This window comes from Eulemur rufifrons, chromosome 17, assembly GCF_041146395.1.
Source record: "Eulemur rufifrons isolate Redbay chromosome 17, OSU_ERuf_1, whole genome shotgun sequence".
NCBI lineage: Eukaryota > Metazoa > Chordata > Mammalia > Primates > Lemuridae > Eulemur > Eulemur rufifrons.
In genome coordinates, this window is record NC_090999.1 from 26,482,729 (window position 1) to 26,509,650 (window position 26,922).

Consider the following 26,922-nt stretch of genomic DNA (forward strand, 5'->3'; position numbering starts at 1 on the left):
CCAAATAAAAATGTGACCTTTATTTGGAAATAGGGTCTTTATAGAGATAACCAAGTTGAAATGAAGTCATTAGGATGGGCCTTAATCCAATATGACTGGTGTCCTTAGAAAAAGGGGAAATTTTTATAAAAAAGACATACAGAAAGGGAAGATGATGTGAAGACAGAGACAGAGATTGGAATAACATAGCTGCAAGCCAAGAGATGCCAAGGATTGCCGGCCACCACTAGGAAGGATCCTCCCCAGAGTCTCTGAAGGAGCATGGCCCTGCTGACACCTTGACTTTGCACTTGTAGCCTCTGCAACTGTGAGACAATACATTTCTGTTGTTTGAAGCCGCCCTGTTTGTGGTACTTCGTTACCGCAGCCCTGGAAGATGAATACAATCAACATCTTACAGATGAGAGGACTAAGGTGCAGAGAGGCCGAGCACCTTGCCCAGACTGACACGGTTAGCAAGCAGTGGCACCTTGGCTTGAGCTCAGGAAGTCTAACTGGAGAGGAACTCTCCATTCTAATCAAATTTATGCTTTTAAAAATCATTTGCAAATTTCAGTTAGCTATTATTCAAGCAAATTATTTGCGTCATTTCATGACAGAAGTCTCTGAACACTCTGCTTTGACCTCAGCCCTCTGTCAAAGGGCAGAGCACGGAGTGTTCGGAGCAGGGTGACCCTGAGGCGGGGCGGTGGGAGCCCGTGGAGCCAAAGCAAACTCTGCCGCGCAGCTGCTCTGAGCCAGGGGCCAGCTGAGGGGCTTTCCGGTCTTCCCTGAAACAGCTGAGTGTGGCCAGCACCCAGGGGGTACAAACTTCAAAGCAACTGAAGCCTTCCCCACAGCCGCTCATTTTTAATCAGCAGGAGCCACAATCTAGGAATGTGGGTTGTTTAAATTATTATTATTATTATTTTTTAATTTAAGAAGGGGTCAGGTGAAGTTCGAGGGCTAAAGCAACTTGCAGTAAGTGCCTTTCCAAATCCCTTTTGTACCCAGATGCCTACTAAACAAATATTTTCCGAATGGCACAATTCTTTTTAGATAACACAGAAAAAGGAGGTGATGGGATGAAGGAAGGGCTGACTGAGCATGTGACGCAGGGCCTGTGCTGATCTGTGTGGCACCTTTATGGGGCCCCTCCTGGAAGATGCGTCCCTGCGAACAAACCTTGTGGTGAGCGGAGCCCAGGCTGAATGGCGGCCTCCACCTGCAGCTGAGAGACAAGCAAAGATGTGCTGGAGATGGACAGAGTCCAAAACAGAATTTGGTTAAACCAAGAGTCAAGTGACCAAAGAGGAATTTGATGAGGGCATAGTTATGTCTGGGCAGAGGAAGTGTTTGGGCAGACATTTCCCTCCGATTATACTGTTGAAGTCAGTAATATTTCAATACTGTCGCCGGAATGGATCATACTGTATTGGATCATACAGGTTAGTGTCTTCTCCCATGACTCCAAGATGGAAGGAAGGATGCCTTATGTGACTCCAACCTCCAGCGTTTCTAGGTAGAGTGTAGATGTTCATTAAGCACTTATTGTCTGGGTGATTTATTTCCTGGATGGGCTTGGCATGGGCTTTGTGATCCCAATTAGGATCAGAGAAAAACTGTCTTTGCAGGAAGAATGACCAACAGGCCTGCATCATAGTGATTCTTCTTGAATGGGAGAAATACAACCCTAAGACCCAAATAACCCTAAACAAAATATGTGCCTCTGGACACAACTTGGAATGTCAAGGAAGAGAAGCAAAGTGGTTAACATTTGCCTAACATAGAGACAAAGGGGAGATGTATCCAACAGTTAAAAGTGTTAGACATTGAGGCAGACTGAGAGAAATATTAATTTCCTTAATTTTAAACATCTCAGACATTAGGCATTGATAAACCTAGGTTTATCATATACTGGTGAAAACCAGCTTTATTTCATAATCCCGAGTATTTAAAGAATATCTCAACCTTAACATCTGAATGCCTTGTTTAAATGAAATCCCCAGAAACAGCAGCAGGTCTCCAAAGAAAATTTGCAAAACTTTACCCTATGTATTTTCTGACCTCTTTTCAAAGTTTCATTCTGAGGCTCTATATATCGCAATGTATGTTAACACTTTTACCGACTTTGCTGCTAAGAAATAGATCTTGAAATACCAATCCACAATGAAATTCCAGAGGCAAACAGACTCACCTGAGAGTAGGATCTGCAGTGAGTACACTTATTTCTAAAATGCAGATTGCAAAGGCAAAGCCCCAGCCCGCTGTCATGCTGTTCCTTGCTGGGCAGCTCCAAGTGAGGTGGCCTGGCAGGTCCTGTAAGGCATTTATTTGCAAAGGGCCAGAGGACAGGGAACAATTATTGTTTGTCTGTGGTCAGGGATTTTGTTCATTTGGGCTGCCTGGGTACGGAAGTCCAACCGAAGGAGAGTCATTTTGTAATTCTTGGCCTCCTGTTTTCTCATATTGACAAGTACACGTAGGCAATGAGTCTGTGGATGCTAGAGTGGCTAAGATTAGCTGCAGTGCTGTGTAAAAACAAAAACAAACAACACCCCCCCTGCCCCCCCGCAGCAGTTCTCATCTTGAAGGACTCTGGGAGGGAGGATGAGGGAGTCTGTAATTTGGGGTGGGGAGGAGGCGGGAAACAACAAAAAACCTGTGGATGATTCTCAAGGAGGCATAAACTCAAAATTAGTAAAGAACTGCTTTTAACGGAAAGGAAAGCACAGACATAGATGGTCCAACTTTTTTTTTTTTCAGTCTGAAAATGAGCTATGTGGGTTATTTCCACATGGGCTAGATAAAACATAAAATGCATTTATAGACCTGGCTTTCTTTATAGGCATAGTGGAGAATTTGGAAAAAGGAGTTATAAACTCCCGTAGGCATTAACAGTAGTCTCCAATAGAATATGATCTCCTTATCTCAGAATCACACACATCAGCAAGACAGAAAAAAGAATTTCCCCCTCACATTTTCATGCTCACCAGCATTTGTGGGAAGAGTAATGTGTTTTGGGAGCAGTGGAGAATGTGGATGTTGCAGCCACTCTTACAGCACTGGTTGCCCGATAGAATGACCTGGGGACCCTTGAAAATGATAGTGATACCTGCCCAGTGCCCACCGACTCTACATTAATTGGCCTAGGATGAGACCCTGCATCCGGGATTTTAAAAGCTTCTCAGGTCATTCTAATGTGTGGCCAACGCTGAGATGGAGAATGGCCACCTTGTGAAGAAAGACATCAGATGGAATCTCATAGGCAATATATCAGTGATTTAAAAAAAAAATCTTCCAACACAGTTTTTAAGGGGCTTTCCTAAGTATTATTATTACATATAGGCAAATTTCAAACATTAAAATATACAAAGACAGATCAGACAGGGGGTGGGATGATGGGGAAACAGAATATACAGCTAGTTTCTCCGGTGCGGCCTTACCTTTTCCACAGATGGTACCACCTGGGGTAGAAGTTATCTACCTTCACCCCCTTTATTGGTCCCTGTCCTTTTAATGCAGAGAGCTTGAGGTCTTTAATGGGATTAATCTCACCTGTTCCTGAGCTTGCTATGGAGACATGTGACATGGTCAGCGTGCAGGGCATGCAGATTTGCCATGCAATGAGATGATTTGAGTAGATGTCACACACTTGTAGATGTGTAAATAAATGTCTACACCCAAAGGACACTCTCTGTGAGTCTTAGCCAGTGATGGGGGGCCGCATCAGCAGGAATCTGTTGATGTGATGTAGCAAAGTTGAGGACTCTCACGTGGTTTCTCTGAACCCTGCTGGGATACCTGTGGAAATAAGGATGTGAAAGCAGTTAGAAGAGGATGAGCTTTATACTAACTAGGCTTGGTGCTAATTGGTTAGTTTTTATGATAACTGTACCTGATAAGTAGATGTGACTAGAGGTTGAAAAATCACCTATCTCCTTGGAGACTAACTCAGTGGAAGGGGGAGGGGGAAGTGAGGATTTCTTAGCTGACTGGTTTGAATAGGAGGCTATTCTCAATTGCTCAGTTGTATTTATATTATCACTGTTGTTCAGGCTAAATGTAATGTAGCAAAGTAATGGAAGCAGTAAAGTATAATAATATTAATTATATATTATATATTAGTAATATATAATATATTAGTAATATATTTATAATGTATATAAATAATACAATGTGCCTTACATTAGTGCCTTTAACTCTTCCTTGCCCTTAACATCTATCATTTATCTGATACGTTTTGAAATGGGGCTGACATTTCTGTGTATATCTGGGAGAAAATGAAGCATCATGATGCATTAGACTAGAGAAGTGAAAATAACATTTTTTATTTGTATAACACTTAATGGTTTCCAAAAAAGAATGGATCAACGTTTATTGAACTCTACAATGTGCCAGGCCATCTCTCTATATATGATCCCATTGAACCCTCAAAATAATCCATTTTATAGCTAAATAAACTGAGATACACTGAGATTACATCATTTCTCTACCATCCATCCCGGGTGAGTAACTGGAATTTGAACTTGCTATGTCTGGTCCTACACCGCAGGCTTTTCCTGCCACACTATCAGTACTGTTGTTGTTGTTGTGTTAATTGTGTCATGTTGCTTATAAAGTACTTTACTATAAAATTCCTTATTGAATCCTCTCAACTCTGTGAAAGGGAAGCTTTTAGTCTAGTTTCGCAGTTGAGGCTCAAAGAAATATACCCAAGGCTACATATATAGAAGTGGCAAAAGTGAAATTTGACCAAACCATGTCTTTAAACTCTAATTCCAGGGTTTTCCACTCTACTGTGGGTTCTCAGAGTTTTCACCATTCAGTGGCCTTTTTTTTTCCACATTGGTTTCAGTTTGCTTGGGAATTTTGTGGTGGTGAATTATATATTTTTTGTATGATAGTAATACTTTGCCTAGCTTTTAAGACAGACATATACATATGTACATTAGAATTCTGACCAGCAAGCAGAAACACTTAATTTTTACCGAGGTGATATAAATAAATATGTTGAGGATCATTTCCATTTGGTTCTTTTAAAGTGATGGAAATTGTTTTTTGAAAGTCCCTTATTGATAAATTCATGGACTCCCCTAGTGTCCAGGGATCTCACTGGGAACCCCATCCCATTCTGTAGCTGCTTCTCACTGATGTGCAAAGATCCTCAGGTTTTGTAATACTACAGTGGAATGTTAGGACTTTCACTTTCACTTGTAACACATGCACTTGGTGGGGATAATCAGAATCGCTGAACAGGGAGAACTTGGGGATCACTGTCAATTGCAGGTTTTAGGTGTGTCTTGTTTGCTACTGTGTCCCTAAGATGTAGTGTTGTATCTAGCACATTTCTGAATTGCATGCACTAATAGATGAATGAATGAATGCAGATGGGGCATATGGTTCCAGGGAAGGGAAGTGGCATGTCCAAGGTCACATAATCGGGGTAGGAGAAGCATCAGAGACCACTCTCTTCAATGCTGATTCTGTGCCATTTTTTTCCAGCCCTTTCAGAGGAGCTCTTTGTTATAACGAAGGAGAGAAGAATGAATTTCTCTACTGAGTGGTTCTGGAGCTGTTGGTGAAGTTCAGTGGGGGTGATGTAAGGTTATCCTTTTACAGTAATAAGGATTCCTGTGGCTCAGATCTGTTTATAGTCACATGGAACTACTTAAGGCCTACTTGATAGCATTACAGCATTTTATTTTAAGTGAAGATTCTGCACAATCTCCTTTTCTTTTGAAGTTCACAGTATCTGCACATGTTTCCTCCTACCCTTCTGTTTACCAACACTCTTGACTGCTCATGTCTCCCACACACTCAAACTCCAGCCTCTACTCTAGTTATTTCAGGATTCTTATGGGCACCACTCTGCCTCATTCTTTTCTGATTTTGACAGTTCTATCAATATTTATCTTAATTCCATTCAGCCCACTGTTATAACCAGCATCCTGCCAACATCCAAAATGGCTTTACCTTTGAAGATATCAATATCCTACTCTCTGACCACAATTTTCAGTAATTCAAGCTACCTCAGTCTCGTACTCTCCCAGTATCCCCATTCTTCAACTTTATTGAGTCATCCAGCCTCTATATTTCTCCATTTTCCTCCAGGTTACCCGCCTTCTGCTAGCACCTCTTTCTTTCACCCTTTTATGGATCCTCTGCCCATTGATGACTTCCTCTCACCTCTCAACCCCCTCACACTTCTTCTTCCTTTTGCACCAGTATCTACAGACTCTCAATCTGGGGTCAGTCCTACCAATTTGCTTTTCCGTTGCTTTGCCCAAATCTAGCTGAAGATTCATCTCCATTTATGTCTTTCTTTGGTTTTTGGTCAGACCTATTTCCCCATTTCTCTTAGTGGCTCCTTCTACTCCACCAAGAAACTCAGAAACTCCTTTGGTTTCCTGTGGGCCCCTCTCACGTCAACTTCCCTACATCTCAACCAAATCTCAGAGGAAGAGAAAGCCTGTGTTTATTTAAGAAAATCCGATGCTTGATATTCACATCTCAACTTTCTAGGATTCTGCTGTCGTTGTTTGTTACGTCTTACGTACTCAACATCTCTCAACATCTCTATCCTGATCACTTCCTTCTCCTCAGCCTATGAACATGCTCAAGCCTCTTCTATCTTTAAAGAATTCTACCTAATTTCTTGATTTTCTCTCATTGCTACAACCCTGTTGGCTAAACTTTTGCAGTCTGTGTCAACTTTCTTCCTGCATGGCTATGTCAATCTCTTGCAGTTTGCCTCTTGCTTCTCCTAACTCCACTGAAGACCTCTTTGTTGCTAAATTTGATGGACGTTTCTTGGTTCTGAGCTTTGTCTGTTAGAGGCACTTGACCCTATCGGCTAGTCTCTATGCTTTAAAACTCTTGGTTCCCTTGACTTTTGTGATAGCAACTCCTTATTCATCTGCTTTCCTTTTACTCACTCCTCTCCCCTGGCCCTCACACAAATACTGGTTCTCCTCGGGGGTCTGTCCTCCACCCCCTTCATTCTCAGTACATGCCTTCTTTTCTTCTACACTCTTAAGGTTAAGCCTGGCTTTAGACTCAGAGGTCTCAGAGGATGGCCTGTTGAAGTCTCTTTATCAGAATCGTCAGGGCTCTTGTTTTGAAAGAATAGATTCCTAGAAGTGATAATTAAAAAAAAAAATCACAAATTTTATGGTGTTACTTTCCAGCATCACAGTCTTCAAGTACCTCTAAGAAATCTCTAGGCGGACTGTGACTTGTCCATGATATGTTGAACTTGCCATATCCAAAATCAAACACATAATTCCTGCCCAGTCAAGAGAGCTCTTGCTTTTATAGTCTCTATTTTGGTTAATAAGCCACCATTCACCCTGTCTTTCTGGTGGTTACCTTTGCTTTTTATTGCATTAGTCCTTTGACCATACACAAAGTGTTAAGCAGGCTCACAGTAGTTACTCTGTAGTTATTCCAGAGTTACTGGTTGAAAAGTTGATTTCACTCAATTCAGGTATATTTGGCTTCTGGAACTTGGAACTTTGACCAAAAAAAAAAAAAAAGGTATTTGATGATCAAATTCTATTCAGATTTACTAAACAGTTAACAGCATATAAACCCAACTAAACATAGTAGTGGATAATAGTTTGCAAATCTTAAACTGTCTTTAATTTTCTCTTTTAGAATTTTGTGTTCTTGACGCTTTGCAATTTCAAGACTGATCCTTGAGGTTTATTGTGCAGGGAAGGAGATGGTGGCATAAAGAAACGATCGATCACCTGTGACTCTTGATGCAATGAGGACAACTCATGTTAGGAGGCAGAGAACATGAAAAGACTGCGTCTCTGGCTCAGAGAGATTGTGGGAGGGAGAGCACCAGAGGTGGGAGAGGCTGGCTAAGAGATTTGTGCTTTGAACAACCATTCATGCCAAATTCCAGAATGGGGCCAGCGTGTTTAGCAGGTTGAGATCAAAGACAGATATTTCTGTCCTTGCCATCTGAGACTCTGGGAGAACAGTTCCAGACTTTCCCAAAATGGGAGAAGCCAAATCTAAATAAAAGTGATTGTACCACGTGGTTGGGCAGAGAAAGAGGCACTGGCTTTGGCTTCCTAGGTTTCTTTGGCTGACATGTGCCACAGAAGACACCAAGAAGTTCCCTTCTGTCCTGAGGAGGGATGCAGAGGGGGTAGCTGGCAGGCTTGCTGGGAGGTCTGCTGCAGCAAGGACAACATGGCTCTAGAGCTGAGGGCAAGGATGAAAATACACTTATTGTCAGATCGCAGGAACCCATGGCGTTAGGAAGGGCCAAGGTGGGGACCAAGGCAGCAGGGAGAACCACCAGGCCCTATAGGGGAGGGGAACAGTTCTTCAGGTACAACTTTAGCTACAGATACAGCTGAAGAACTTAGGAAGAGAAAATAAGCAAAGCACTGTGCAAAATGAACCATGTGTTCATCAATACAGAGTTTTGGTCCAGTTCATTAAGACCCTAATACTGTTGAATCTTAGATTTTGGTGAAACTATGTAACAGTATTACTGTTATAAAATGTGTGTGTTTGAACGATCTTTCTCGTTGACCATGTAACACACGTCTAGCCTGACTGTGAGCATGTGCAGGATGGTTTCCTATTTACGACGTAGAAGAAATTGAGAGAATGTTACTCACAATCTATCTTTTATTGTGAGCAATGTGAGGCTTACATTAAGAACACTTAAACATGCTGATGGGAAATACTTAAATTAAGATGGACTGTACGTGAGGTTAAATTGATGTGCTGCATTTATAACAACTGGAAAATTCAAACTTTGAAGTGATACTTAATTCATCCTGAAAATGAGCTTTGGAAAGGTCAAATGGGGGATCAACTTGCCTAATTATGCAGTGGCACTTGGTTCCCAGGCCCCTTTCGAACTTTGATTATTTTTGGTAATTCCTATGGTACTAACACACAGAAACCCGTCCTCTTCATTCCTAGCTTCCACCTGGTTGGCTTTGCTGATGATGGTCTCCATAAGTATGCTTCTTTCCCACCCTGAGGGTGCCGTGGAGCCAAAGGAAATATGATCTGCATTTGGAGATGGGCCGACTTTGGGTTAAATTATCACTTAGACATGTGGGTGATGCAATGGTTAATCCATCACCCATTTCCAAGGCCCTCTTTCCAGGGCTGGCTTCATGGGCCTGCAACATGGACAGTAGCACAGGGCTCAGCACTTAGGAGGGCCCCACAGTTGTCTTAATGCTCTGCTGCTTCAATCTTTAATTCTTAATGATTTTATGTTTGAATTTTTGTTTTAGAAGGCAAGTCTGATAGGAAAATGGAGCATGAGCATGAGTAGAGGAAATATGTACAATGTGGCCCCTCTTCCATACTACCCGATTCGCACGTAGTATGTTTGTTACCCACTAAGCACAGAACTCAGCTCGACCCAGGATGTGTGACTTGAAGTGAAATTGAGTATGAAGTATGTGTGTTGTTTATGACTGAGTAGGTGGGCAGGGGTAGGGATGGGCACTGAGAGCCAGGAGAGGCCACACTTTCAGTTTGAACCAGAACTTGATGAAGCACAAATGATGAAAATACACCATCATATCTTTCCTGCTTGTGTTACTTCCCTACATTAGCCAACTCATTACATACACAAGAAATAATGACATAGGAAAAAAGAAGAAGATAGGGCAACTCATAGTTCCTCTTTTTCAGTCCTTCATTACTCCTCAGTGAGTTAAAGGTAGAGAGTATTGATAGAATGTACATGTGTCAAGAAGTGAAATAAAAGCAGTTGAGTTAGTTTTGGGTAGTTTTTCCACTGTTCTGGAAAGAAGAAAATATTTATATAAATGCATAGGCATATGCATACACAAGTTATAAATATAACTGTGTAATTTTAGTGACTCCACATAAGAGTTAAAGGTTAGCCATAAAATTCATGCTAATATTTTAAAATTTTATTTTTCTTTATTTAGAACAAAATTAAATAGCAGATAAAATACACTATGGAAAATCAAGAGAGAGAGAGATTTCAAAAGAAAAGGCTTTATATTTTAGTGCCTTGAATGGCAATTTTTCCCTACTTTTTGATCACTGGACCTCACATTTTAATTTTGTACTGAGTTCTGCAAATTATGTAGCCAGCCCTGCTGCTTCCTTAACTACCTTCACTGTAAGGGTTGGTAAAACTAAAAGCTTGATTTCCCAGCCTCCCCTTTAATTAGGATCAATTAAAGCACATTCTCTGGAGATATGGAAGTAAATCACAAAGACTCCGCTAATAGGTTTGAAAATAGTTCCTGAGAAAGAGAAAATAAGAAAGGAAAAATGGAGAAGAACTGTAGACTGTTTTTTTTTTTTTTTTTAACAAATCATACAAAACTGGTTGTCTCTTTTAATTATAGTGATGTATAGCTTTGATAAATTGAATAATTAAAATAATTCAAATCAGAAATGGAGAGAATAATATCTCCATGCCTATATAAAAGCCTTGAGTTATGTGTAAAATATCTAGCAGTGGCCATGTGACCAAATTCTGGCCAATGAGTGATAGCTGAAGTCTACTGGGAATCCCTAGGAAAAACTGAAATGCCTGGTACAAGGAACAGACATTGGTTGTGCACCATCTTCCCTTTCTGCCCACCTTTAACACTAACATCATATTTGGAGCCATTTTGTGACCATTAGGCAATAAAGACAAGAACAAAAAGCCAAAGGCTACAGAAGTTGGAGTGAAGAACTAAGAAAGAGTCTATGTTCTTGAGGGTCTTGTTGAGTGGCTGAGACATTTTGTGTGAGAAAAACAAATCCATACTGTTAGGACTATGTTTTTGTCTCCCTCAAATTCGTATGCTGAAATCCTACCCCCAGTGGGATGTTATTGGGAGGTGGGACATTTGGGAGGTAATTAGGGGTAGATAAGGTCATGATGGCGAAGCCCCCATGATGAGTTAGTGTCTTTATAAAGAGAGAAATAAACTAAGCTCGCTCTCTTGACCATGTGAGGACATGAGAAGATGACTATCTGCAAACCGGGATGATGGCTTTCACGGGATATGCGAACTGCAGGCACTTTAATCTTGGACTTCCCAGCTTCTATAACTGTGACAAATAAATGTTTGTTGTTCATGCCACCCAGTCAATGTTATTCTTGTTATGGCAGCCTCATCTAAAACATCCACTAGTTCTAGCCACTGTAAGCCTTTCCATTATTGTAATTCAATCCTTCCTAGTGGACACATGGGCTGTGAACTGCCTGCCTGTGCTCAGGGTCTTTCATCAAAAGAAGACAGCTTCTCCCATTTCTAGCCCAATCATTTCTTACCGTCAGTGTCCTAGACATCAGGTCAGTGAGGGAAACAGGGGACAAAGATCATTATCAACCCTCCATTCTCTTCATCTTCCCTCTCTGTTAGTACCTGTGTCTGGTACTCTCCTCTTGGCCACCCTCAAACAAAAGGCTATGATGATCAGTCATTATAAGTAGGTACTTAGTGAAGGAAGCCTCAGATACACCCCAGTAATGCCCTCACTCAATTCTAGCCCAGTCAGGCCACCCTCTAGCACTGAGGTCCCAATCCCTGGGCTGTGGCTGGTACCAGTCCGTGGCCCGTTAGGAACTGGGCTGCGTATCACCAACTGAGTTCCAACTCCTTACCCCATCACCCACCACATGGTCTGTGGAAAAACTGTCTTCCATGAAACCGGTACCTGGTGTCAAAAAGGTTGGGGACTGCTGCTTTAACAGTTAGAACAGTAGAAATTTCCCTTTCTTACAAATAAGATAAAATAATAATTATTGAAGTCAACCAAATGAATATAGAATTCACAGAATACTCCACAACCAGTATGACAAGGAAAACTTAGTCATGAAGAATTTCAGAATTGGGCTTTTTTTGTTGTTGTTTATGACAACCTCATCTTTGATCACTACAGAAGGCCAATTTCTTTGCTACCAAGCAGCCCACACTGGTCTCCCTGGAGACCAGTGCTTGTATGATTTCAGTACATCGTGGAGGTTTAGTAATTAAGTACAGTACATAATTCCAGCAAACCAAGGGCAAATGAGGGGGTTGGTCACTCATTAGGTGAGATGACAAATGGCCAACCCTTGTCCATCAACACTGCTGTAATTAGGACATGTTATCAGAGCTGCTGCTGGTGCACAGTTTTGTGCATGTCTATATTTGGCACATCCACTTAGAGCATGAGTTTTGATTATTTTTAATAGAAGGGAATTAGTTAAAAACATACCATTTCCCAGCAAGAATTAGGTGTTTTATTATTTAGCAATATCCTCAAATGGTAATAGCTTAAATATTTACCAGGGACTTTTGGGAAGCTCCCACCTTTCACTAAAGACTTTGTATTGAACCTGTTCCGGGAATATGGGTCAGAGTTCTCACTCATCAGGTTATTCCAGGGTCACCTAAACTCCTGAGTTAGCTACATCCCCTGTTCATTCGTCTCTTTACTGTCAGCACAGGAAAGATATGGAATCATCCTCTGTTTGGCTCTCTCTAGACACCATGGTTACCATTTGGATGGAGGAGTCTGAGCTCCCCGGGGTGAAAGGATCTCCCTACTACAACACATAGCTTTACAATAAAATACCCGTGGAAACTACTCCCTTAAGAGTTGGAGCAGAGTGCAGCCATTTTAAAGCATGGATGCCAATCTCATGTGAGATGCAGCAGTAACAGACCCCTCCCCCAAGATTGTGAACAATATCAATGGAATAAAGTTATTTCACATAAATGACAAAGCACTTCGCAAATGAAAGATTATCTTGAAAAAAACCAATAGCTTCTCCCTTTGTATTGCTTTTATGTGAGAAATTTGGGAGCATGCTGGCTGTTTAAGTTCAGCTTTTAGCTTAGATATATTTGATGCCTAAATAAAACCCTATTCCCAGGATCATAGGGTTACTGCAAAAAAACTGAACTGCTGGCACACAAGTGTGAATACCACTACTATTAAAGACACTCAGTCATCCCTGGGTATCCAGGGGGGACTCCAGGACCCCCTGTGAATACCAAACCTGTGGATGCTCAAGCCTCATATATAAAATGCTGTAATATTTGCAGATAACCTACACACATCCTCCCATATACTTTAAATCATCTCTAGATTACTTACAATACCTAATATAATGTAAATGCTATGTAAATAGTTGTTATATTTTTTATTTATATTATCTTTTATTGTTGTATTATTTTTATTTTCCTAATATTTTCCATCCAAGGTAGGTTGACTCCATAGATGTGAAACCTAAGGATGGGAGGGCAGACTATGTAAGGAACAGGTCTGTTCCCAGTTTGCAAGGACACTTCAGTAAGCACCTCCCTCTGCTTGATCAAGAGTAGTTGCCACTGCACTGAAATGAAGGTCCTCCCCTTGTACACCCAAGCAAGGGTTAACCTCTGGCAAGATCTCACAGATTAAGGCACGTGGAAATAGCACACAGGCTTGATGGGTTAGACACACTGCAGAGCACCTGGATAAGTCAGACTCTATGTGTAGCATGTTCTCAGCAGCCTTCTCCAGCTCATCCGTGGCTTACTTTCTGTTTTCCTGGAAGCTGCTTTTATGTAGAGTCTGTTTCTCTATATTCCACCTTACTATGTCAGAGAGAGACCAAATGTTCCCATTAAGGGAACAGGTAAGGCAGTAATATGAAACATTCCGTAATAGTGTACACCAATAGATGACCCTGCCCCACAAGTTTGTCTTACTCCTTAGAGAAGTTAGGATTAACACCAAGACTTCCATAACCAGGCAAGGTCTGGCCTTGGGATTCTCTTCCTTGTAGTTGCAGGGCTTCTTGATACAAGAACCTTGAACTTTTATAATAGGTAAGTGTTTAAGAATGTCCTAATGAGAAAAACATCTGATCCTTAGCTGCCCACCTCACACAGCAGCTCTCCTGAGTGGCTTGCACCAGCCTAGAGCAGGCTTGTCTTGGTGAGGTAAAATATGACTGAATAAAAAATAAGAGGCAACGAGTGAAAAGCTCATGCCTTAATAGTTCACTAACAAATGATTTTTATCATGGATATCAGCTGAGGTTGTTTTGCTGTAGGTCTTATCTGCTGAACTCCATTAAACTCCCAGTGTGGGTCTGAGAGAGGAGCATAATGAGAGTGTTGAAAGAGATTAGATGATAATTTACTTATCTAATTCTATTTCATGGATTTCCACTTTCTCTTCATTGTCATTCTGACAATCCAGAATGTATTACAACTAACATTTGCTCACCTTAGATTGGTATGTTTTATAAATTGTTGCTAATGTCAACTCAAAGCAAGGGTCAAATATTAGAATAAACTGATGGTAACACATGAGATTCTGCCATTCCAGTTTATTAAAATGAGTAGATTTATAGCTTTATTTGCATACAGAAAAGTGCATGAGAAAATGAGTATGTACAAAACAGCTGTGTGGTTGATCATGACTTTTAAAAATTCAACTACCTAGAAATAGTTACCTCCAGTTTAGCACATTTAGGTATTTGGACATTTAAAGTACTAATTCAAGTCTGTGTTTATGACTGAGCAAGAAGCCTGATGGAAAATTATGCCATATATGATCTGCTATTACCATTAAATGTAAAACCACAGGACTTTAGCTTAACTACTGAGGTTAATCAATAGCGGTTCATGAGGCCACCATCTCGTTTAGATCCTGAGCAGTCATCCTCTTCTTCCACCTAAAGGTAACATTGTCTGAGGTTGATTAACATCCATAAGAACCTGAGCATTAAGGGTCAGGAGACAACATTAAGAATCCAACATAAAACAAAACAAAACTCATTTTGGCAAGAACAAACTCTTCAGAACCCTTCTAACAACAGGACTGAGAATGAACTGGGAAAGTTTCCAAGGTTGTGAGGGGAAAAATATTGCAGACATCAGATTTTCAAAGATAACCCCAAATACCTGTTCTACAGTTTTTCTCTCCCCTTATTTATCTTCCTACTCACCATGAGATTGGGGCTTCAAGAAAGTTTTCCAGTTACTTGATAAAGGCCTAGCATGACCCCAAAGAAGCACCTAATGTATTTGGTACAAACACAGTTAGCTTTGTGATGTGTCGCTCTTCAGAATACAGTCCTTCATTGCTGAGTTGAGTTCGATTTCTCTTCAATATTAACTGCCCTTCCAGAACTTCAGCTCAAGAGAAGGGCCTCCTATTCCATTGGAAAGATACAGGTTGTGCCCATTTGCAATTCTAGTTACTGGGACTAGCAATTACTGAGAAAGAAGAGGCTCCAGATCTGTGAATCATTAGGTTTTTTTTTTCCCCCCCCCCAAGAAAGTCTGTTGCTTGTGAAAGGGAGGTCATGCTATATGAACCCAGACGCAAAACTGACTGCAAAGAGAATCAGAGGGAAAAGGAGAGGAGAGATGAATATGCTTTTCCCTAATTTGTAATAGCTAGCAAGAGATTGGAAAAAGGACATTTTTGGCCTCAGGAGAAATTGATCTTCAGAAAGAGGAGAAACTGCATCTTTAAAAAGGTCCTTCAGTGTGTTTGATTCCAAAGTGTCTCAGAAGAATTCGGACTTGCTTCAACTTAAAAATTTTTTGTCAGTGATGGTCTGAAGCAAGATTTAAGAAGGTGCCTTGTTCTCCTATAGTCTTTAGGTTTTATGCTCTAAAACAGAACCCCCAAACAACTTTGAACAGTAAGGATTTGAAAATTTATTCAAAACAGCATCATAGGAGGGGTTGTGATGGCTGCATCTCCCAAGCAAAGGGTAAAAGGTAGAGTGTTCTAGAAGGTTCTAGGGACACAATAGGCAAAGGTTCAGTAGGTAAACTAGTGTACTTCATTTAACATTTAAGCTAGAGAGTTTAGGATCTTGATTTATTTAAAGCCATAGATTCAGTTTAGCTTTAACCTACACAGAAAGTGAAAGACATTTTACAAGTGGAAGAGGCAAAATAAGGCAACAGATAATATGTGAAAGCCGGACAGGGCAGAGATCAGGGTGTGTCTGGCTATTAGCTTTGTCCTTGTCTTCTAAGGCCAACCTCTTTGTTCCTCGGGATAGTCAGCAAACCAAGTTCCTAGAGAAGTATGGAGAAGAAAAACCTGTGGTTAGAATTTTGAATTGAGTATCAATGTATTCAATATCAAATCATTATTAAAAATATCACTCATAGTATCTCCTAGGGTTGATGTGAGGATTCAATAACATAATAAATGTAGAGCATGTAATAAAGCGATTAACACAAGTGCTCAATAATGTTAGTTATTTTCTCCCATGATAGTTCTCCCCACCCAATCTATTAATTTAGCAGGTTGACCTAACTATCTATCCCTCCTTTATGATGTAAAGAAGAAAGGGCTCCCAAAGGAAAGTCTAGTCAATTCTGTTTAGTCCAAACCATCCTCCTTGACCCCAGTGTAGTTATTCCTTTCTGTTAATATTTGGGTATGTCTTCCCTTGAGTGGAGGGTGAGAATGAGTCACTGGCCAGACTTCTATTCACTTCTTTATCCCCATTAGAATCCCTTGGACTCTTGTTAAAAGGAAGCTTTTTGTCAGCACCAGAGAGGAATTCTTTAGGGTTGGGGTAGGGCATTTTTTTTTTTTTTTTTTTTGAGACAGAGTCTCACTTTGTTGCCCAGGCTAGAGTGAGTGCCGTGGCGTCAGCCTAGCTCACAGCAACCTCAAACTCCTGGGCTCAAGCGATCCTCCTGCCTCAGCCTCCCGAGTAGCTGGGACTACAGGCATGCGCCACTATGCCCGGCTAATTTTTCTATATATATTTTTAGTTGTCCATATAATTTCTTTCTATTTTTAGTAGAGATGGGGTCTCACTCTTGCTCAGGCTGGTCTAGAACTCCTGACCTTGAGCGATCCACCCGCCTCGGCCTCCCAGAGTGCTAGGATTACAGGCGTGAGCCACCTCGAGGGGTAGGGCATTTTTAGCAATTCACCCAGTTCACTGAAGCTGAATTTATGGAAAGGTACTGTAAGAAACACTGTAGAACTGGGGTGAGAGAGAAGGATCCAAATACATATAAACTCAATCTTATTGTTGGCCAGGTGCAGTGGCTCATGCCTGTAATCCCAGCACTCTGGGAGGCTGAGGCAGGAGGATCGCTTGAACCCAGGAATTTGAGGGTACAGTGAGCTATGATGATGCCACTGCAGTCTACTTAGGGTGACAGAGCAAGACTCTGTCAAATTAAAAAAACCTTATTGTTGATGCCACATTTAAAATATTTATCTATTTAAAATAATTAAATTCTATATGTGTCAAAGCATAGTTAAGTAGTACTGCTTGGGTTAGGCAAGATTGAAAAAAATGGGTTTGGGCTTTTTTCATTCGTTTTATTGTTTTACCCTTACTAGCTGTACTCTACCTTCTCTAAAATGGAGATAAGCTTCCTTTCCCCTACTAAGTTCAATCTTTTAAGATCAGAACAAAGTTACAACCGCTTGCTGTTGAGAAAGAAAGGGTTGCACTGAACCCTCACAGTTCCAGTCAAAGGTGGTTATACCTAATAACTTGTCTAGGATAAAGTCCACTGGACAAAGAAGAATCAACCTTTGGACCCATTTTGGACTTCTGCTTACAAAGGAGATATTTAAGAGCCGTTAAAGCTTTTAGATTTAATACTGTCAAACTATTTCGGACTAACTTTAATTGAGATTGCACACAAAGAAATAAATGGCAGAAGAGTTGTGGTCATCATCTGTTTAGCTTACTTGTGTGGTGGCTTCAGAAGGTCTTCAGAACCTGAGCTTTTTTAAATAGGAAACCAAGTTACTATTAGGATGCTTTGCAGTAGCTTCAGTGTGAAGGTAAAAAGGCTAGAAAACTGTTATATGTTATTTTGAGTTTACTTCTATGCAGAAATGAAAACCCAAAAACACAGAATAAGGTAGAAATCCATATTCTGGTGGGTATATTACTACTTTTTGATGTGCTTAAGAATTCTATCCTTAAGTTCCCTGCCTAGGTATTCTTGATTAGCTAAGTATATATTTCCATGTCTATTTTTCTAAATTATTGATATTTATTCTCTTTCCAATTTTGAAATTAAAATTTCACCTTTTTTCCCCTGTGTCACCTTTTCTCACCAAAACCCCCAAGATAAGCTTAATAGGACTTTCTACTTACAGAAGTTAGGCAAAAGGATTTCCAAAAGGATCCCTATACATATCAGAAGATGCAGATTGAGGAGAAGTCATCTAAGAAGATAAAACCATATAATTGCAGTCATAAGAAAAAAAAATCTTACAATCAAGCCTTCCCAAATTCCTTTAAAAATCACTTAGGTCATAGGCTAATCAGATACTGTACAGGTCTACAATGATTTGTGTCCAGTTGGTTATGGATGGTGATATATATTATTTACATCAAAATCAAGTTTAAGTTAATTACATTTACCTCTCCCACATAGAAAGTATGTGATATAAAACCATGGATGGAAAATTAAGAACTTAAATCTTTGAAAGGTTTTTTTAAGATAGTATTTTGGCTCAATTTCCCCCCAGAATACTTTCATAAGCCATGTTAAGTGAGATCTGAAGGACATTTTCTATGTGATATTATTTTTCAAATTCAGAAGATAGTACTTCCTATAAAAATAATCTTCCCCTAGTTTAAATGAATGTTTAGATTGTGAAGGTTCTCAATGATAAATCTTAGTCAAACACACTTTACCCTCAAAAAGTTATTATAAAAGCAAGGTTAATTCAGGAGGCAGTAGTTCTATGTGGCATGTACTTTGGAGCAACAGCTCTAGTAGTTGTTACTTACGGGGGCTTGTGATGAACTGAAAGAATCTTTAGTAAAAGGGTTCTCAAATGCATGGTCAACAGATTTGGTAACTGGCAGGGCACCTTGTCTGGGAACTGGCTTTGGTGGTTCTAGAAGGCAAAAATATCAGAGTATTCAGTAGACAAGCTTTCCCCAAATATAGGCACAAGTCACCCAGTCAACTTATCTTTGAAATTTAGTTCTAAACTTAGGAAATTTACATCAGTGGAACAAAAATCACCACCAGATACCAGGACTCCTGATGATTATTATAGGCAAATCCATCCCTTCTCAGAAGAGAAAGCCATGTATCTGAAGTGGAAGAGATGCAGAATCCCCTCATGTAAGGCCAAGGCGATGGATGAGGCTTTACTATACAGCCTTCCAAGTGCCACCACCCATTGAATTTCATTAGCTCTTGGCAGTCCTTTGAGGAACTACCACTAGAGGGCAGCATTGGGTCATCCCTTAGAAAGGGCTAAGGTACCTGGCTAGCTCCAAAAGGTAACCGGTTAAGTTGTCTCCATAACCCTCGATTACCAAAAGAAACAAGAGCAAGACTTTTGGGGGGGTGAGAGACGGTTCATCTGAAGGACCCTATGGGCCCACCTGACAGTGGAAATATTGGTACAGTAGGCAGAGGAGTGAGTAGCTTACCATTGATCTTGCTCAACAGTTGATTAGCATCATAGTCATCATGGTCTGCATTCTCTTGAGGAATGCCAACTTTGCTGTTGAAATAACTGGAGAAGGCATTTGAAGTCCCACAGGCAGTCTGCTCCCCTTTCCGTGCAGGCACAGCAGGTGGTTGCCGCAGTTGGAAGTCCTTAAACATTTCTTTCACATCTTTCACTTCTTTATCCCCAAGTGGGTCTAAGGCAGTGAAGGCATCACTGGAGATGTCCTTTGGTGGGCCGGTTCTGGGAGGCGGCTGAGGAGTGACCAGGAGAGAGGACAGCATAGAAGGGGACTGAGTGGAGATAGCAGGAGATGGAAAAATATTGCTCTGAAAAGGATTCCCCAAAGGGCTTGTTGACTGCCAAGTATTGGGTGCCACAGATACAGAAGGGCCCCAAATGGCAGGAGCTGGAGGGGAAGTTGAGGCTGCAAAGGATGAAGGCTGGTTCCAACCTGGAACGGCTGGACTTGTACCAAAAACAATAGGCTGACCGAAACCTGAAGGCTGGCCACCCATCATGGCTCCCGGGACCATAGAAGTAGACTGACTGAAGACCGAAGGTGTCGCGCTCCATGGTCCTGCCTGAGGGAGTGTGGCAGATACACCACCTGAAGGAAGACGGAGAAAGCACTGATTAGCAGACAAGCTTGAAGAGGATGCTTGGATTTCAGAAAGCACAACTCTCCAGGGAGCATTTGCCACTATCTTGGTGGCAAACACCTTCATCCAGCCCCAAGGCTGACCTGGGAAAAATAAAAGCTCTGAGAGATTAAATCACTCTAAAGGTTAAGTAGCTTTTACCATATAGCTGGCAGTCAAATGCTGGTTGCATTTCAAAGCCCATGTTCTTTCTACCATCCCTTTTTAACTTTCTTTTAACTGTATTTCCAAAAGGTAATGCAGTAAGCTTGCACCTAACGGGTGCGGTGGGCTGTCTGGGGGATGGGCACGCTTGTAGCTCTGACTGGGGTGGTGCAAAGGCAATTTATGTAACCAAAGCATTTGTACTCCCGTAATGCTCTGAAATTAAAAAGAAATTTAAAAAGAAAGTGTTTATGAAGAAAAAAAAGAATAAATCAATGAATTAAAAAAAAGGTAATACAGTTCATAACTACCCAGTCGTGAAAAATATGAGCCCTTATCCTACAGACGCTAGTTGCTTGATAGGCCTCCAACAACTGGAACAGTCTGTCGATAGCAGGAACTTACTTGTTGAGTGAGTACATTTACTTATACAAACCGCACTGATTATGAAGTGGTTAATTGAGATAATCTACTGGGCTTTCTGAGTCATGGATTTGATCTTTTCATTTGGCAGCCGGCTTGTGTCTGGAGTCTTATGAAAACCAGTGATCACACATGTGCATAAGGCCTCAACATGCTTACATCCTGAAGAAACCATTTCAAAGTTTCCTTGCTTTTTAATGCTGCCAAGGTTGACACAGCTATATAAAGGGAAGATAATGTTTGGCTGATGCCAAGATAGTTTTAGACTTTTATTATAAAAATGGAGGAAAGGCTGTTATCCTGGGAGGGCTGTTTCAAATAAAGTGCTTCCTGCCATGTGTCACTCACTAAGCCTTGCCAGGAGTTAGAACAGAGTATTTAAAAGAGGAAGGGAGGGAGAGAGGACAATGGAAATAAAAACCTTCCGAGGTAAGCGATGGCCTGTGTCATGGCTTCTGATCTTTGTGGGTGAAAGGCTCCATCTCCTGCATCCTTGCTGTGTTCGGCAGGAATTGGCTAAATCATTAGAATCCAGGTGTCTCCAATGTCTGTCCCCCTCTTCTGGAGAAGCTCATTCCCTGCATCTTGTTCTAATATATAGGGCATTTTTCCCCCTGCCTCTTCCCAAGTGTAATAATGATTCAGTTAAACTGTCACCACTAATAAAAGACCTAAATTCAACCTCTTATCTATTCACAGATGATGCTTTGCTCTTGAAACCTATTTACTTTGAGCTTTGCAGCACAGCATTCTTTAGTTATGGAAGTCTTCTAATTCAACTAAGAAAAGGCCATCAAACTTGGGTTAGGAATGTTTTTGTTTCCAGAGTGAGAAATATTTTGAAAATGGTGTTTAGGGTATGTAGCACAACAGTCTATCTTAGATCCCCTCAGTATGGGAGACTGGTGTCATTTGACTCCACTCTTACTATCATGAACGCTGGTCATCTGGCCACAAATGCATATGGTGTACTCAGTAGAGAGTGGTGTGGTTCAGAAACCACTTATTAAACCACTCACTCACCAACATACTTATGTTGAAGGTGAGGAAACTGGGTACAAGAATATTGTTAAAATTGGGAAGCTCACAGCCTATGACAGTAGAGGCTGAAAGCCAGGCACACTGGCTCTGGACCCAGCACCCATCCTCTTTTCCTGCATCCCTGGCAGAAAGGCAGGGGACTATTTTTTTAAAAACTAGTGTGTTAATTCAAATACTGATTTCACAGATATAGAAATTAGACTTCATTTGCCCTAAAGAATATACCTCTTTCATAACAAATCAAAGAAAAATTTCTCTTAGATTCTACAATACAGGCTCTAAAAGTGGGTTTAATATGAACAAAGTTATTGCTAGCATTTTAAGACAAATTTTTAAATTTTATTAACAGGAGCCAGATCATTCACTAATAATTTCCACCCATTGAATGTGCAAAAAAAAAAAAAAAAAAAAAAGGGGGGAGAATTTGTTCATCTTTTATGTTGGACCACTTCCCTTCCCTTAGGAAAATGCGTGGCTTTAGTCATAGATCATATTAGTGAGAATGGTGTTTGTAAAAGAGAAAAATATTGTATTTGCCAAAAGTTAGACTTTCCTACTATATACTTATACCAACCTACATCCCCACCCACCGGATTCCATACATTGTGTTTCAAGACATTGCGGGCCCAGCAGGGGCAAGGACTAGGAGAAAAGGGAACATGGGTATAAAACATCAATTTCATTACCTTCCGAAGCTAGATTAAAACACAGGATAGCAAGTCGAAGCTGAGGGCCCAGCTTTCTACAATACCCTCTCCCCACCCCCAGTGCTCCAGGGGAGGCAGTCCCCCAGCTGGGTCTAGCGGAAGCCAGACCCACAACCTTCCACGCCTTGGCTAAGGATCCCTGCTAGTGGACAGGGACTATACTGTAGAGCTCAGTTTGAGTTCCATGTCTAAACTTGGAGGAGTCATCAGTATTCTGCAGTTGTATACCCCAAGGCCTCAACAGGGGCACCTAGCCAAAAAGCTTCACTTCGTCTGAATAAATTAACAGTTATAGGGTCCAGCTGTATTTTCAGGCTGACTTGTTAAATATTGGCTGTAAAAATTCTTCAGGGCATTGATGTTAGATACAAAGCTCTGTGATGTGATCTAGTTGCAGACACTGCCTTGCAAGTTCTCTGCTCTTCTGCGAGGGAAAGGCACCAAGCAGCTCCACTTGGGGGTGCAGGGAAAAGAGTGATACAGAAAGGGGGAAGCCCCCAAGAGACACAGGGTGTTCAGGGAGAGTCCCCTGACGATATAAATCTGAGTGGAGACCTGGGACAAACCGGCTTCTCATACCCCATGGATATTAGCCACTTGGCAGGTGGGTAACACCTCCTCCCCTTTTTGCCACCCTACTCTAGATATGATTAAGCAGATTTCTTGTAAAAGAATCAAAATATTTTCCTTTGCAAGAATACAGCAGAAAAAAAAAAAAAATTAGGATCCTGATGACTGACTCTGCAGGAGGCAGAGAAAGCCAAGATCCCTGGTCAAATTTTACCAAAGGGGAGGAGAATCCTTCTTCATCTATAATCCTCCACCTCCCATGCCAGAGTCTATTGGGAGTTGGCAGAGGTGCCAAGAAGCAGAAAAACAAAGAGAGTCCCCAGCAGGACAGCAAAGACCATTGTTAGGGTTTCTGAAAACTGTACCATGCGGTACAAAAAGAAGTGGCGGCTGTGGGCGAAGAGCAGCCGGCCAGCCCTCAGTCGAGCGCCTTCCCCATTGTTCTGCCAGAGTGGTTAGTGGTTCACTGGAGCTACGGACACCTTCATGCAGAAGGGCACCAACACATCCTAGGCATCTGACAAGATTTCATCTCTTGCCTTATCTCTGTGCTCTTTTCAACTTCAGCTTTTTAGTCCTTATGTTCTAACTCTAGTAAGATAGTCAAGCCAGCCAAAATATTGGCAAGGGGCTGCGAAGGCTTGAGCATTCAGAGACTGCTCAGGGTGGATGCCTGGCCCACCCTTACCATAAGCCTAGGAACAGAGCCAGGCCCAGAACCCAGGACTTTCCATTCTATGACTTACACTTGCTTCAGACTTATTTTATATCCTTCTTGGGGTATCTGTCCCTTCTAAGAGGGATATAGGAGTTGATAGGGGATAGGCCTTCTATCCATTATAGTAAATGACATAGAAGACATGCATGTTGCTATTTTTTCCAATAGTGATGACGAACAAGGCTCTCTCATCTCAATCCCTTTGCACCATTGAAGCTGGTCTGAGCATCAGGATCCCTTAACAGTTGTCACCCAGGAAGCCATTACCAGTTGGCTCAAGTAAGTGCAATGTTGAAAATGGATTTCTTGGCACATGCCAACTCAAGGAGCCAAATTTCAGTTACGAGTCAAGAGTATCCAATGGAGCTGGAGATGTGCAGGAGTGAGAGTGGGAGAAGGGCTCTTGCGGATGCTCAAATCTTATGCCTACGGAACTCCAATGGATGTGAAGTGGCTTCCCTCATACATCATCATTTTGTGAGTGAAAGTAACAGAGTCACACCTAACTCTATCTCCAGACACCTACCTAGGCCTGCAAGGGGCCCCACTGGGGCAGAAGAACTTGTTTTGAAGAGATCCAGAGGGTTGGTCTGTAGGGTTGCAGATTGTCCTGTGGGTGACATCTGGCTCGGAGGTTCTGAGACGGGAGGAGCAAAGATGTCTGATGCAAGCAAGTCATTGGCTGAAGACTGCCAGGACAGGGAGGGAGGGAGAAGTGTTAGTTACTCTGTAATAGCGAAATACAGCTTTGATCTATCTCCTACTTTTCACCCCAAATTTGAGAGCCACAAGAAGGAAAACTTTTTTTTTTTATTACTGATAAACTACAACTGATTTAAAAACAAAAACAAAAAAAGAGAGAGAGATTCCTGCAATGGACAGACTATTGGGGAGTCACTAAGGCAACTCCTACAACTGAGGACTTGCAAAGTGAAATCTATTTTGCTCATTTACACATTTGTATTGGTCTGGTATCCTTATCAGCTAAAAGCTTGAAGCTGGGAAAGAAAGGGCAACTATAAATAAGTATCTTGAATATTTTTGATTATTCCATTGGATGTATATCAGGTTACACAGAGACAATATGGTGTTAATCATTAGATGAGCCTGCATATTCCTATGAGAGTTGCAAAAAGATATCTGTAGAAGCTGCATTTTAAATTGCTCTTGAATGAAGCTGGTCATGGCAGTAGTGGTAATAATAAATATGTAAGTTTGTTCTGAGACAATGGGTTAGTCAGTCAGCAGTTAAAAGAGGAGACACACACTCTAAAATTTCACACCACCACCTTGACATTAATGCAACACGAGGAGCGTGCAGGGCATGTGTTAGTGTGGGGAAGGTACAAAGGGAATCACAAGAACTCTTGCCCTCCCATCCCAAATGTGATGATCAAACTTACCAGAGGTACAGAAGCATAGCAGCATTAAAAACGGAAAAACTTGTGTTTAGTTTAATCATAAGTGACAAGACATGCAAACGGAAAGCAGGGTGTGACAAATACTGCTGAGAAACTTTAAAAGGGTGGCGATTAGAGGAAAATACTCCTGAGGAACCGATGTGCCTCGTCCCACCTTCTATTTCACAGCCACATGGGAAACTACGAGAGCAGCAGGAAAGAGAGCTTGCATCACACCACCCTTTGGTACCGAACATGCACTCTGCTAACAGATATGTGGGGAAGACAATTCACCTTAGCAGTCCTTCTGCCTCTTCCCGGTTTCGTACTTTGTGGAGGTGGGATAATGGCTATGGAGTCATGTGGTGAGGACTGGACAGAGCTTTCCATGTCCTGCTTTACGCCATTCGGTACAGACAGTCCTTTGGGAGGGCTTCCCACAAAAGGGTTCGGGGAGGATTTGACATGGAAGCCGTTCTGTTCTCTTTCAGATACCCCATTTTGAGTTCTCACTGCTGGCTGGGTTTGCCCACTCGCAAAGGGCCATGGGCCTGCCTGCGCTTCCTGTTTGCCAGTCCGGTTAGAGATCTGGTCAAACTGCTGACCGAAATAATCAACATCACCGTTCTGGGGCCCATTGCTCAGTGGAGCAGGCAAGCTACTCAAATTGTCTTTCTTCTGATCTGGAGATTTGAGAGAATCAAACGAAGAGGGTGTCGATTGGTCTGGCTGTGTGAAAGGATCGTCACGGAAAGGATCAGGATTAGGGGTGGGAAAGAAGTTGAGATTGGTAGAGAAGGCGTTTTCAGGCAAGAAGGATGCCTGAGGCTTTGGTCGAGGAAGAGAGCAGGAGGTGATGCCATTTGTTAAGAATGGATTTTCTCTTAAAGAATTCTGATTGGTGTCGATTTCAGAGTTTAGATCCACTAACAGGATATCTTTGCTTTCCTATCACATTTGGAAAGAAAAAAAAAAAGAAAGTGTTAGTCCATGTTGTGACTTCAAATAAGAAAACTACATAAGATGACCAGGATTATCAAAAGTCCCATTAGAATTTGGTCCAGACAAGGCAGTTGGATGTTGCCTCCTCCCATCAGCTCCCTGAGTCCACAACTCTCTTTCTGTACTCTAGGTCCTCCCTGCCCCTGCGCCATTCCATGTTCCTTTAAGTCTCAGCTTCATTTAGTGAAATCTTACTGTTGTTTACATCCTGTCTCTGCTCACCCTGGTTCACACATACAGACTGGCTTATTTCATTGTCAGCATTGTTTCAATTCATGCCTTGGAGTCTTAAAGGGACTCAATTAGCACGTCACTCAAAATGATTAGGAAAGTATGTTGAGCTTGAAAGTCAGTGACCTCAGAAGCCTTCCCAGCTCCCCACTTGAGGTACATACAGTCCCTTCTGTGGACCCCCAGAGTCAGGTGGCATCACCTCTCTAAATGAGCAAATGCATTGGCTCATACATACATATTTTATAGTTCTAGCTACGATGAAGTTTCAGGTCAATTATATTTCCTATATGTATAATTGGTCCAGCTCTTTCCTCCAGCAGGACAGGGGGAAGATTTCCCTTTATACCACAGCCTGCAGGTATGCCTTTTTAAATATTTAAGGCTCTTGTTGAAGGTGCTAGCCAACTAGGAACTCTTATCCTTATCATCCTAGTCTCTCCTGTGGACATACATACCTTATTTGTCTATGTCCTGTACAAGTGACACTCAAAATACTGATCTAATCTAATCTATCACACAATAAGATCTCACATTTGTATGTCTTTTCATAACATTGCTTAGATTTGCCTTTGTAATCTCATGTATTCAGTGGTTAGAGTCAACCAATAACTAAT

At 41.4% G+C, this 26,922-nt stretch overlaps 2 protein-coding genes across 4 annotated transcripts in view; both read right to left on the bottom strand.

Moving 5' to 3' along the window:
• The window catches only part of C9 (complement C9), a 47,051-nt gene extending 44,688 nt beyond the window's left edge, over positions 1-2,363 (bottom strand). The window contains exon 1 of the mRNA XM_069492032.1: positions 2,177-2,363. Within this exon, the coding sequence (XP_069348133.1) occupies positions 2,177-2,253 (77 nt within the window). The 5' untranslated portion in view covers positions 2,254-2,363. The remainder of the gene's footprint in view (positions 1-2,176) is intronic.
• Positions 2,364-14,295: 11,932 nt separating this feature from the next.
• The window catches only part of DAB2 (DAB adaptor protein 2), a 52,316-nt gene continuing 39,689 nt past the window's right edge, over positions 14,296-26,922 (bottom strand). For 2 of the 3 annotated variants that reach the window (XM_069492259.1, XM_069492258.1), the window contains 6 exons: positions 25,367-26,020; positions 24,199-24,361; positions 19,388-20,017; positions 18,731-18,840; positions 18,089-18,159; positions 14,296-16,022 (listed from right to left, as the gene is read on the bottom strand). In XM_069492259.1, coding sequence (XP_069348360.1) covers positions 18,094-18,159; positions 18,731-18,840; positions 19,388-20,017; positions 24,199-24,361; positions 25,367-26,020 — 1,623 coding nt within the window. In that variant the 3' untranslated portion in view covers positions 14,296-16,022; positions 18,089-18,093. The remainder of the gene's footprint in view (positions 16,023-18,088; positions 18,160-18,730; positions 18,841-19,387; positions 20,018-24,198; positions 24,362-25,366; positions 26,021-26,922) is intronic. The other variant, XM_069492260.1, reaches the window with a different exon arrangement.